Source organism: Siphateles boraxobius, unplaced genomic scaffold (genome assembly GCF_051911475.1).
Source record: "Siphateles boraxobius isolate OS27281-9 unplaced genomic scaffold, OSU_SipBor_1 7, whole genome shotgun sequence".
NCBI lineage: Eukaryota > Metazoa > Chordata > Actinopteri > Cypriniformes > Leuciscidae > Siphateles > Siphateles boraxobius.
The window spans coordinates 33,989,764-34,004,015 of NW_027509197.1; the positions used below are offsets into that span (position 1 = coordinate 33,989,764).

The 14,252-nt window shown below is 40.7% G+C and overlaps 1 protein-coding gene across 5 annotated transcripts in view; it reads right to left on the reverse strand.

The window, feature by feature from the left end:
- Positions 1-14,252, reverse strand: part of pde1a (phosphodiesterase 1A, calmodulin-dependent) — a 112,290-nt gene that overhangs the window by 34,988 nt on the left and 63,050 nt on the right. The window contains exon 1 of one of the 5 annotated variants that reach the window (XM_077215969.1): positions 6,822-7,176. The exons of the other annotated variants lie outside the window; for them this stretch is intronic. Coding sequence (XP_077072084.1) covers positions 6,822-6,874 — 53 coding nt within the window. The 5' untranslated portion in view covers positions 6,875-7,176. Of the gene's footprint in view, positions 1-6,821; positions 7,177-14,252 lie in introns of those variants that run through there. 5 annotated transcript variants of the gene reach the window in all.

Consider the following 14,252-nt stretch of genomic DNA (forward strand, 5'->3'; position numbering starts at 1 on the left):
TCATTACTCCAGTCTTCAGTGTCACATGGTCCTTTAAAAATGATTCTAATATGCTGATTTGCTGTTTAAGAAACATTTCTTATTATTAGTAGCAATAATAACCATGATACACCTTTTCTGAATTCTTTGATGAATATAAAGTTCAAAAGAACATAATTTTTTAAGATAAAAATCTTTTAATTTTTTTTAACATTATAAATGTCTTTACTGTTAGTTTTGACTATATATAGTTTAACACATCCTCTCTGAAAAAAGCATTAATTTCTTTCAAAAAACTAAATCTTACTGAAACCAAAATGTGTATTTTGCATATGTTATTATTTACCAGTAATACATTTCATAAAAAAACAGCATATTTTTATGCATTATCTAAGGTTATATATTGTGTGTGCCCCCTTTCAAGAAGACGGGCAGCTGTTTTGTGTTACAAAGAAATTTCATGCAGGTTTCATAACCAAAAATGATCTTAAGCATTCAAAGCCATACCATGCAGGCTATACAGTCCTACATTCCAACTATACAGAATAAAATATTACGATGCAGGCTATACAGTCCTACATTCCAACTATACAGAATAACATATTTGCTCTTATAGGTGATTTTTCCACTAGCTAAATGAGGCTACTAATCTCAAATGTGAGTTAATTCAATTGACATCCTCTGTGCTTTGTTATGAACTTCTATTATCTTGCATGAGCACGATGTCAGCTCTGAAAAATGTAAAAATTCTCCATTGTTTTTCCTTGACATTATGATAGTATCTGCAAAAAATGCAATCTGATAGGTTGTTTCATACTTAACTAATTTTGTTTTCAGTCTCTAAGACAGACTCTAAGATGATCTCTAAGATGGCCTGTGAGAGCCCGCTTTGAATGACATCGCTAGCTCTTGCATAGTAAGTGCGGTCTTGCGAGAGCCACGCTTTTATTTGTCTCAAGTCTATAACTGTTCCCAGGAAGACTGTATGCTGGCTGGGAAACAGCGTGCTCTTTGCAAGATTGATCCTGAGACCCAGGCATTCTCGATGGCTGAGGAGCCAGGATCTGTGGGTTAGCAACTCGCTCTCCGATTGGGCTAGGACAAGCCAATCGTCGAGGTAGTTCAGGATACGCATTCCCCGTTGTCTCAGAGGAATAAGCGCAGCATCCATGCATTTTGTGAATGTACGGGGGTGCCAGAGACAGACCGAACGGTAGGACTGTATATTGATAAGCCCACCCCTCGAAGGCGAATCTCAAGAATGGCCTGTTGTGGTGGGCTATTTGGATATGAAAGTAAGCATCTTTCAGATCCACTGAGAAGAACCAATCCCCTAGGCGAATTTGCTCTAGGATTTGTTTGGTTGTAAGCATTCTGAATGGCCGTTTCATAAGGGCCTTGTTCAGGTGTCTGAGATCTAGAATTGGTCTGAGGCTGCCGTCCTTCTTCGGAACGAGGAAGTAGCGACTGTAAAAGCCCGACTTGCTTAATGATGTGGAAACAGTCTCGACAGCTCCTTTTATTAGTAGGTTTGACACTTCGGTGCGAAGGACGCGAGCTGCGTTGCTTCCCACCGATGTCTCGACTACTGCGAGAAAGAGCGGGGGTCTGTGAGCGAACTAGAGCGAGTAGCCTCACTGTATTGTTTTCATTACCCAGTCTGATAGCCCGGGGATGGCCTGCCAGGCCTGAAATCTGCCGATTTCTGCGCCTCAGTGAAGCGCTCGGAGAATCCCTTCACCGCTGGGCCGAAGAGCCCGGTGTCGGAGATTGGGGCATTAAGGAAAGCAGTTATGTCCGAGTCCTTGATCTCCGTAAGGCTCAGCCAGAGGTGGCGCACCAGCACAGCCCGACTGGCCATACCTTTGCTGATCGCCTGGCCGGTGGTTTTGGTGGCGCACAGGCCCAAGTCAGTGGGGTTGCGCAAGTCCCCAAAGGCCTCAGGGTTGCCATAGTGTGCAAAGTCGATAAAGCCTGGCGGTGTAAGCGCGACCGGCGAAAGCAGATATCGTTCTGTAGGGCTTGGATGGGTGGACTGCCTTGGTTCTCCATCCGCTAGAGGTGGGCGGGCAGAGGTGGGCGGGCAGAGATGCGTGGCAACAGCTTCCTCTAGGGGGGCAACATGTTGTAGCCCTTCTCCTCAGCACCGTCAATGTTGAGAGCATTCAGGAGGCTGAAGTCTTTAAGCGAGGCAAGTAAGGGGCGCGCCATGATTTGGTCAGCTGGTCTTTGACGAGGGGTCTGCTGACGCCCCTGCAGAAACCACCCTCTTAGGGGGAGACCACTCGATGTCGAGGCCTTTGACAGCTTTCGTGAGGGAGCGAATAAGTTCAGCATCCCCACCTGCTCTAACGCCGCCTTCGCTGGCTTGGGATTGAGGGGCGTGGTCAACTGTTAAGTCCAGCCAATCTTCTCCCTCAGATGCAACCAGAGACAGGCTGTCGTCGGCATCTTCCTCAGATGCACCAAATGAAACGAGTCCTGCCACTTGGGAGGAGGGGCATAGATCCGTTTGCGAGAAAAGCACCGGTGAGGGGGTCTCGCGAGGAGAGAGCGAGGCACGCGGGGACTGGGCCGGCGTGGGCTCGCTGGGTACAGGCATCCTATGGCCTCGTCACTTTTTCAGTCGAGCCTCAAGGAGGGAAGGAAGCGCGGGAGCGTGAGGGGCGGGGTCGCCGTCCAAGAGGAGAGATAGCCGCGAGTGCAGGATGGAGATGGGCAGGCTCTCGCAGTGCGGGCAGCTGTCATTGTTGAGTGCAGTCTCTGCGTAGGCAAGGCTCAGGCATGGGGCGCACTCGCTGTGTCCGTCAGTTTCATGCAGAGAGGCCTCTTAGAACCGAGATTCTCAACAGAAAAGAAAAGAAAACTAAGAAAAAGATAGAAAAGTGAGACGAGTAGTTAGATGGCTTGAATGAAGCTATTTAACCCATGTTCTTCTGATCTTGATTTGGGTTCTTTTGTCTGCTCTTCCACATGGTTACTCGTCTGTCTGCTTACTCCGTCATGGCTTCTCCATGACTTCTGTAAATCTTCTCTAATGCATTGAATCTTCTTCATCGAAACTCTCAGGCTTTGTCCGGGTCCTAAGGTTTTAAACTCAAATGTTTGTCCAGCCTCCTGGATGAGTTCTGACCAATTAGGCACTGTCTTTATTTGAGAGGCGGCATTTTCTTCACCTCTCATCGTAAATCATGGGTTATCAGTCATCTCTTTACTCTCCAGCTCTACCAAAGAGTACAGAGGGTACAGTTTAGACATGATTTCTATTATAAGAATGCAAAACATTTAACTCAGATTTCAATCAAGCCATCTTCATAATTGTGGACTTACGATCGCACTGATAGGAAACAAGACACACTTTCATTCAAACATCTAATAGTTATAACAATTACATGACTTATATGTGATCTAAGCATAATGGACACATATAGAGGTTGTAGACACAATATAGAATTATGTAGTTGAACGATGTTTGATTATAAGTCCGTCAAGAATTGTTTTGGGATGAATTTATGTATTTTTATATGTAAAGTCTTTCAGGTTTAAAAGTGATTTCTTGGTCCTTAAGAAGAAGGAGGTCTGTTTTAAATCCTTTTTCTTGGGATCAAACAACCACTGCCGATATCTTGGTGGGTCCCGACCCATGCCATCTCTGAACCAATCAGTCTCTTCCAAACTATCTAACGTTGACAATGTTCTTCCTTTAGTTGGGCTCATCTCTTTGTAACTTGCATGGCCATAAAGTTCTTAGCTGGCGGTTTTCGTTGGTTAGAGTAGACTGGCTGGAGCCTGGATTTTTTGGTTCTGGGTTGGTGATTTTGGGTCTGAGATGTTGAGTTTTGTGTGAAATTATGCTTTAAACGAATCATCTGGAAGATTCATTTGTGTTTGGTTCGCCCTCAAATCCTACAATAGTAAACGTTAGTTAATTAAAGCTGTCCATGTGATGGACTGCAGATGTCATGTAAAACTGCACAATGGGACTGCACTCACTGCAAACAAATGGTAGGGTAAGACTCATTTCCAGAGCCTTGTCTGCAAGTTTCAAAAATCTGCTATTCCCATGCAGGCCTCCCAGCAGGCTGTTATTGGAGTTAGCAAGGAGAAGAACCTCAAGGGGAACATCAGAGGTAAAAAACATACCATGAAACCCCCGAGAGATAACAAGAGTCACACACACACACACACACACACACACACACACACACACACACACACACACACACACACACACACACACACACACACACACACACACACACATTTATCCCAGGATATTTGAAAAGCCAAGAACTCAGAAAGTCCCTCATGCAAAATCAGTACAGATCTGTTCCAAAACCAACTGAGTGCTACATAGTAGCATACATATGTTTTTATCATTAACAAAAAAGTATTAAAGATCATTTTCGGTAATTTAAAAAGTTTAAACAAAATAAAATAAAATAATAACATCAGATAAAAAACTTAAACGAAAATTAGAAATGTTGCCTTGGAACTAACTGAAATAAGATGAAGTTGAAGTATTAAAACCTCTAAAATTAAAATTAAAATTTTAAGCTAAATAAAAATGACAAAAACACAAAAAATATTAATTAATAAATAAATAGGCATCATAATAGGCATTTTGGCTCACTTCTGACACAACAAGTTTTGTCAACCTTCGGTCAAATTCTGAAGGTATCATCAAACAAAGGCAGTCTAATGCACTGCAACAAGCTCAGTATTAAATCCATGATGGTAATAAATTCAAGTTGGTGGACAAAGCGGAGAAAACGTTAAATATAAACATATTTGTAATACATTCAATGACAAAAATTATCTATAAATAATATTTCAAACAATTGCACACAACTATGTATTTTTATGCATATTAGAGTACCAAATCATTGGCCACCAAACTGTTCTAAAATCCAGTGGTGGTCGAAGTGCACAAATCAAGTACTTGAGTAAAAGTAAGCTACCCTAATAAAATATTACTCCAATAAAAGTTGAAAAATACTCCTTTTTAATTTGTACAAAAGTACTTGAGTTTTAATGTACTTAAGTATAAAGAACTGATTGATGAATGTTTATTAAAAATTGATGGAGTTTAATAGATTACAGCTAAATCTGGCATCATTATGAATTCCTATAAATCGTCAAGTAGCCAGAACTAGTTCACAAACAACTGACAGTTATGATAAAATATGATTTTCATTTACAATAATAAATCCTAAAATTCGGCATTAGTAACTTATGCTTTCTGTACACCTAAAGACTTTGAAAAGATTTAGAAAAGACTTTATAAGATTATCAGCTCACATCTAAAGACTTGGGTTCACAGTTTTTAGTCTCAGACTAAAGACTTGCGATAATATCAAACATGTTTGATATGAAAGACTAGAGAAAGACTGGCATAAATCGGGTCGTCGACTGCAGATTATCACCTCACATTTAACGATCGAGACGACGGGAGCGCGCCGAGACTCCAGTAAGATTTCTAAAGACTGCCGGCCTTTAGTCTGGGACTGTGAAAATCCTTTGATGTACGCCCGGCATTATGCACTCAAGCACCGAGGATCTACCAATCTTGGCACATTCTGAGTAACCGAAGACTCGCTCTGACCAGATCATTTGAATCAGTGAGTTGTTGATTTGAGAACAGATGCAATCCAATTCACAAATGAATTATTCAGTGTGTTTTGCAAACCAACTTGACAGGTTAACTGAAAAGATACAGCTTGTTAACGAATCGGACACTGCTATCATGTGATGATTTCTTCAGTTCAAAATAACCTGGAGCTGCATGTAGTGGAGCAAGACATACGATATTATGCTTTGGAATGTAGTTAAGTGAAAGTAAAAGTTTCCCAAAATAAAAATACTCTGATAAAAACACTTTGTTACTGTCCACCACTGCTGAAATTAATTGAGCTTCATCTGAGAACTGCTTTTTGAATGACTATTTGCTGTCTATGTCGAGAGTTCCAAATCAGTCACTTATGAGGTCGCATATCAGTTAGTACCCTGAGTACTGTGTACAACGGGTTTGGAACAAAGCCAGTATCTCCTAATCCTCAAGAACGCAAAAAATTTAAACCTGCTTTGAGACCGCTAAACGGATGTGCCTGACAAAAGTATGCAAAAGAACCTGTTGCACATCTGCTTCCATTTTACATGCAAAAAAATGATTAGCTACCTGCTTGAAATAACAGAGCAACGCAATGAACCACAGCTTAATGTTCTGCCTCTAATGACTGTGTAACCACATTAGACGGGGGCATTTAGCGAAGGGTATTTTGCTTCCATTTCTTTGAAACACAATGTGGCTGATTACAGAGCAAAAGCAGATAAGGTTGAAAGTGCCCATGAGAATCAAAGTCACACTTTAGATGCACTATTTGCTCACAGGTTTGCTCAAAAGAACTCAGTTTTGTTTATGTTTCGCCTTAGTCTCAGATGTTTCTCTTTAAGAGAAATAAAGCTAAAAGGGAAAATTGTTGTACAGCAAGAGTATAATGCTATAAAATTCACATGGATAGCTCAAATAAATTACACTTGTATGGTCCATACTGAGATATCTTATTTTTGATTGGTATATTGACAAGATCTCTTGAACTCAAGAAGAGACATTTCTCAGATGAAACATCTAAAAAGAAGCAAAGTTCTCAATTTGTTCTCCATTTTATCTCATCGCTCTTTAGAAACAGCTATGCTAAAGCACCACAGATGCCAACTTTCTTCAAAGTTACAAGTATAAACACAAACTTTGCAACTTCAAAAACAGAGTTTCCAGACAAACTCGATCGCAAAAGATAAAAATTAAACTGGGGCGACAAGGAAGCCACAGCTGAATCCCTTACCTGAAGATGGGTCTATGGAGAAGCTTTCTTTTGATGGTCACATACTCATCCATTTAAGAGCACGAGTCAAGGGAGTGTGTGAGGCTTCAGTCAGACTGTCCCCAGCTGCTCCTCACATCGCTGTGTGCACCCTGCCCGATCCAGCCTCCCTCTCTTCTTTCTTTCTCACTGACGGCCCAGTGCAAAAGGCCATGGAGGCCACATCACAGAAAACACTATATGGTAAACTTGGAGAGAGCCAGGCACCCTACACCAAAGTTGAACTCTTCACGGTGACTTTTATCTTTCTGTCCTTCATGCAAAAACGCTTCCTCAACGCCTGCCTCCTCTCCCTTATACAGCCACTCTCTCTTCCAGAAAAGCTGCCGAGCACGCAAATTGACATTGGCGGACAGGGTCTGGTCAAAAAAGAGGCTGGACCCATGTCAGAAAACAGTAATTATATTACAATCTGGCTTGTGTTAAGTGTGATATGTGGACAAAGTTATGCGATTCAGAATGAGGTGTGCATTTAAAGCGGTCTTGTCATGTGGAATCTGACTTTCCTTCGTCTTTTGCAAATATACTGTAACCTCAAAACACCTTCTTAAGATGACAACACGGCTTATCCTGAGCTTCTGGTGTCAGATGAATACATTCTGAACACATAAAACATACACATTTAAATCTCAACAACCGTGATTTGTATTGGGAAATGTTCTCTTCATGTGGAAAGACAAACTGATTTGAAGCTTGTTGCATCACGGACTGGTTAGGACACAGTCAGGGAGAGAGTGGAAAATTGTCATGGAAAACTAAATACTGACTGTTTTTGGCACTGTAAAAACTTTGCTAACATTATAAGTGGACCTCAGGGAGAACATAAAATGATAAGAAGAGAAGAAAGATATGACCTCTTCAGGGGAGGCTCTCGTGCTATAATCAAAAGTAACTTGGCTCTTCATAGCTGGAGCGGGGCGGAGAAACGATGCCTTGACCATCATAAAATTCAAGAAAGAGGATGTCAGTCTCAGAGACTAATGGCATGGACACAGATGGAGACGCATCAAAAAGAGAAAAAAATAATATCTGTGCGTTCTCTGTCAACTGTTCAAAATATGTAGTATTAGATAAAGGTTACTTGAAAATGCAACTTAAAGCACTTTATGAAACTTTATGAAAGCTACAGCAGTGCTTATTACACTCTTAAAAATAAAGGTTCTTTATTGGCATTGCGTTCCGTGAGGAACCTTCAACATTCACAGAATCTTTCTATTGCACAAAAGGTTCTTTTCAAACTAATAAAAAGTTGTTTGAAAACTGGGTAACATTTTCTATGAAAACCATGCTTATAATAAATTATAGCCCCATTTACACTTATTTATAAGTAAGTATTACTATTCTATAAATATATTTTTAAAGACTGATTAAGACCTATACTACATTATAAGAACAGTTATAGTTACATTTATATTATTTTTTAAATTACTTACATTAAATTAGATTAAATTACATTATTGCAATACAGGTTGCATTTTTATGAATACATTCATGGAACCATACTACTGACTAATTAATACTTATTATGAGCATGTGCATTAAATTAATTGCATGACTTTAAAGTAATTATAAAAATAATATAAATGTAACTATAACTCATATAATGCAGTCAAGGTCTTAATGAGTCTTTATACGTGTATTTATAAAATAGTAATGCTTACTTATAAATAAGTATAAATGGAGCTATAATTCATTATAAGCTTGGACTTTTTGGGAGCCAAAAACGGGGCTTCCATTGCATTGCTGAAAAAAAAAAACACACAAAAAAAAATACAAATAATAAATTGAACCTTTATTTTTAAGAGTGTAAGTCTGGAGACTAAATTAAAACTAAACCTGCTTTAAAACCCCATGATATTCAGTTTTCTGATCTTCCTATTAACACAGGAAATACAAGATAGGACATTTGAAAGGGCTTGTGTCTTATTTTTAAACAGCCAATGAGCTTTAGTTTCATCATGTTAAATCTAAAAAAAAGTTCTCAAAGAAAAAACACATGGACTAAAAGCCAGAAAACTCGAGTTTTGATATATGGTCTTGAAAGGTTTGGGTAAAACAGCCTATTTCCTCTTTTGGTCAGAAAGGTAGATCCCATGTGCAGCTCAAAAAAAAGTAAAAAAAAAAAAGTAAAATAATAAATAAATAAACCAAAATTCCTATGGAATGAAAGTACAACGCTGAAAACCCAGAGTGTTCTGGGGTCACTGCAGACTTTCACTTTGAAAACTGATCATCAAGATTATAAATATTCAGACATAACATGCATTACATGACACATTCAACAAACTCAACAAAAAAAAAGGCCTGTAAAATCCAGACCATAAAAATGGTGCAGTGGAGAGAAAGACTGAAGCGTCCTAATAAGGAAGTGGACATAATGAGATAATGCCAGGATCTCGGCTCCTCAGCGAAAAACCATAGATATATACACTAAATGTCGCCTTGGCTATGGCAGTTCATTGGAACGAATGCGTCAGTAGAGCCGCTATCATGGAACAGGGGAGCCCCTCCTCTTTAATGCATCAGTGTCAATGTAGGAAAAGGTCTAACGGAAATAAAATCAACATAAATCGTCATGAATGCGATTTTCTAGTTTTTTTGGTTCGTTCCAACGGTCAGATATGTATTTATCATTGAGTCCAGAGAAATTTTAAAAAATTTACAAAATTTCACATTCTTATGAAATGTAATCCCTTGCAGTCTGGTTTTTAGATTTCCTTCATGTGAACATCCATACGCAGCACAAAGGTCCGGCATCATCCATGAATTCTATCAGGTGGAGATAGAAGCGTTACCTATACTTCCTATGACAAGACCCCTGTTTCAAGATGGCGGCAGTTTTGACGCATACTTAGAACCCCAAGGCGACATGAGCGAAAAACAATGTGTGCGTGCGCCCGCTTCCTGTTTATACCCATGCTGCGGGGCGTGTGACGCGATTCTCGCACGTCAACGTCTATTGGCTCGTTCTGTAGACACTCGAAGATGATAGGGCTCCCTGAAGTGATCCCAATTACTTCGTAACATCGACGTTACGTCTCCCATTCCCTCCTTTAGCTGGTAGACACTGTAACTACAATCAGTCAATCATCAAACATTGTCATGATGTCATTTGAGGGAAGATCGACAGTGAAGCGATTGGAAATTGAGATGAATGGGAATGCTCTCAAGGTATTGTACACCTATTTGGCACAACATGACTTAATACCAACATAGTAATACTTTATTTTTTAAACTTTTAACGGACAAAAAGCTAAATCTTTAAGAAGCATATGCTGTTGTTTATAGTTAATTTGCAAATAGCTTATCGAAACACTGCTACCTTCTTCCTTCAATCCACAAGTCTTGTATACTTACTGCATGCTAGTTTTTGAAACAGTACAGGAGACCATATGCAGCCATAAAACATTTGAGATTGGGGTATAGAAGCCTTATCCTATACCACAATCCTTGATGTTTTTTTAAGCCAAAATGGAAACGTGCAGATGGAATAACCACAATGTGGAAAACACTACTTCAGCCAAATATAAAATATCTTACAGACATGACTGAACATATCCATATGGTATAATACAGCAGAAAGTAGCTACTGAAGGGATCAAAGATGGAGGATAAGTCTAACACCCAATAAAAGCCTCCAGCCATAATATCTATAGCAACAAACTTCACAATCCAGGATACAGCAGATATTCAAAAGGACAATACAGACTTAAAGGATTATCATTGCCATGTCTGTTCTCCTTGTGTACCACCTCAAAGAAGGCACATGACCCTAATATTGAGTTGACACAAAGGTCAAAAGTCACCACCATACTGCATCATAGAATTGAGATTGCCATAATAAATCTAGTGTCACATGGAGCATTCCACTTTTTTAAGACCAAATGCACTTATAGTCAATCAATTAAAACACGTCATGATATCTAAGGCAGTGTTTAGTCTAGCAGGAGAAATAGGTTCCCATGTACCCATTTAGCATTTTTTTGTAACCTGGTTTTTTGGGACCCTAATGGTGTCTAGTTAAGCATTTTTTTGTTGTTGTTGCTGAGGTCAACTAATGTCCCATGGGGTTCGTTTGGCGGCCATCTTGAAGTGATGGGCAAAAAATGCAGATTTTCATATCTCCTGAACCACACAACATACAAAGACAAATTAACCTACTTTTTCATATAATTCTGACACCAGGAATCAATTGGAAAGGTCATTGACATGGTACAACCACTCTTTATTGTTAAAGAACAGGCAAATAACACATTTTAGACTCAAAATTATGTAACTTTTGCTATTTTGTTTTTGCAATAGTTTCCTGCATTGGTCCTGTTTGTCATAGACCCATGAATGAGGCGCCAAATTGTGCAGATTATTGAGGAGAGGTATGATATATCTTTCATAAGCGATCGGGCATACAATGTTCGCCCGACGGGCGAAAAATTAAGCAAAAAATCCCATAGACTTAACATTGCAATGGATTTTGGCGAGTCATAGCTCTGAGACAGGATTTTGTGGAAACATATGGGTTACCACATTTGAAGAGGCTGGCAGACTCTGTAATAACATACCTCACAATGGGGTGTAAGTTGTACCCCTGGGGGGCAAGAGTTGCCCAAAACTGCCCCATAGACATATTATGGTGAAGAATCCCTGGCCATTAACAGGGATTGCGTATACGTGTTTATCCTACAATGTAACTTGAATAGGAATTGAATAGTGTCATAGAGACAGGGGGTGGTCTCTCAGGATCACCATGAAGCTATCAAGCCATGCCCTAGCAACCATTTAAAGCACCCTAGCAACAAGTTCCATTGACTTCCACTAAAAGAGGTTAAAGGGATATATTTGGATAGAGGTGTCATAGAAACATGAGGGTGGGCTCATTTGACTCGGGGCAGTAAACAGCCAATCACAAATTCCCTTCAACACTTCCTAGCCATGCCCTAGCAACCATTGTTGAGCATCCTAGTAACCCAAACCCAAAGACGGATATCTTCAAAAGCGGATATCATAGAGGGATTGCAGTTGGTTTATATCATTCATACTGACAAGCAGCCTGTGGAGTATCATCATTGGGAGCACACAGAAAACACCAAAAACTGTTTTTGTACATTGTACACAGAAGCTGGCGATGATTGCCCCGCCTCCAGGGTCTTCTGATTGGTCCGCTGTTTTGGTACTGACATTAATGAGCGGTGCTGCGTGTAAAAGTTGAAATTCTTTTAACTTGACACAGCGTCTTAAAAACACATCTCTCATGTGCGAGACACTGCAAAAGATACAAGACACGAGAGCAACAGTCATACACGACCATCTAGCGCCTGTTTACATAGAAAAACAATGGAAAACTAGCGCACTGGAATGGAAAAAAAGGTTCTGTGTGAACGGGCCCTTCAACTCTCAGCACCTAATCACTCTCCCATTGAAAACAATTGGATAAATACGCTAGCCACGGGAAAAAACACTTTGGTGGACACAAGGCCTTAGGCTGTGCCTGAAATCCTCCCCTATACCCTTAAATAAGACACTATTGTAAGGGGACAGCCATTTGTAGTGGTGTCCGAAAACATAGTGGACGTTATCAAGTGCACTCATTCAATTCCACAATGCACTGCAATAACGATTGTACAACCAATGTACACTCAATGGCTAGAGAATACCCATAATGCACTATGAGAGTCGAATGAATTCCTTTCCTTTTAATTATGCTTGACCAGAAGATGGCTTCCGCAGGTGAATCATCCATCCATTCATTTTCCAATCCGCTGGTCCATTGTGGCTACAGCGTAATATCATACAGGTATAAATTCCTTTTTAATTGATTATTAAATTGTTTAATTAAGGTTTATACATGCTAGTTTACATGGCAGAGTCCAAGATAAATCTTTTAATTGCTAATGGAGATGCCAGTTTGCTATGATTCAAATGATTATTAAACAGCAAGCACAAACTATGCAAAAGCGGCATCCCTTCCGGCGCACTCAGTGTCCGAATTTATTCATTCATTTTTATTCACTCCTTCAAGTGGACTATATAAGTGGAGTAATGTAGGGAATAGTGAATGAGGGTATAGGGGGCGATTTCGAACACAGCATTAGAGTTGATTTAATTATTAATTTAACATTAATTTATTTCTGTATTTTATGTTTACTATCCAATATAACTCCACATCATAGAAGGAAACCTACATTCCTTTAAGTCTTCAAATTTATATTTCTGTCTTGTAAGGTGTTGTTTATGTCTTAAGGCTTCTCTCCATGAAGACTTTGCTGCTGGTTGCACTGGCCTCTATCAAGAGGGTAGGGGACCTGCAGGCATTTTCAGTCAACAAATCGTGCCTAGAGTTCGGGCCGGGTGACCACCATGTTGTACTGAGACCTCGTCCTGGCTATGTGCCCAAGGTTCCTAGAACTCCCTTCAGGGACCAGGTGGTGAACCTGAAAGCGCTGCCCCTGGAGGAGGCAGACCCAGCCCTGGCTTTGCTCTGTCCCGTTCGCACTCTGCGTCTGTACGTGGACAGAACTTAAAGTCTCAGGACATCAGACCAGCTCTTTGTCTGTTACGGAGGCCAGCAGAAGTGAAGGGCTGTCTCCAACCAGAGGATGGCCCACTGGATAGTGGATGCCATCGCCTTGGCTGACCAAACACAAGGCGTGCTCCGGTTGCATGCTCACTCCCACGAGAGGCGTTGCAGCCTCCTGTGCGCTGGGACGTGTCTCCTCGCTAACAGATATCTGTAGAGCTGCGGGCCGGGCGACACCTAACACGTTTGCTGTGTAACCAGTGTTATCAAACCAGTGTTATCCAATAATCTCAGTGTGTGGGTTATCACGGAACAATATTGACAGATACACTCTGTGTAAGCCCTCTCCTATCGTCCTTCCAGGCAAGAAGGGGTAGAGGCTTGCACAGGGCGCTGGATGGGGTGCAGCAGCTGTGGCGCTTTGGTAGGGACTCCTATTCGTCGGTCACGACATACGTAGAGAGTGGCCGACTGATAGGGAACGTCTCAGTTACGTATGGTAACCCTCGTTCCCTGAAGGAGGGAACGGAGACGTACGTCCCGTTGCCACATCTGCTGCCGCCCGCCGGGGCGGCTGTACAATGATAGAACGCCAATGTGCTTTGGCTCGTTTAGTTTCACTGAAATTAGATTGGCCTCTCTAGCGAGATTCCTACTCGTAGGTCACGACGTACGTATCCGTTCCCTCCTTCAGGGAAAAAGCAAGAGACTCTCCAATTAATTGCCATGCTGTCTAGGAAAAACAATTGAGACATTAAAGCAATCTCATTTGTGATTTATTGGGAGAATTCTCTCTGCACTACTTCATTCAGAATGTTTCATAATCGCAGAAACTTGTGACCTCCCACACAAAACTGCTGAAGTGTGACTACATTTTC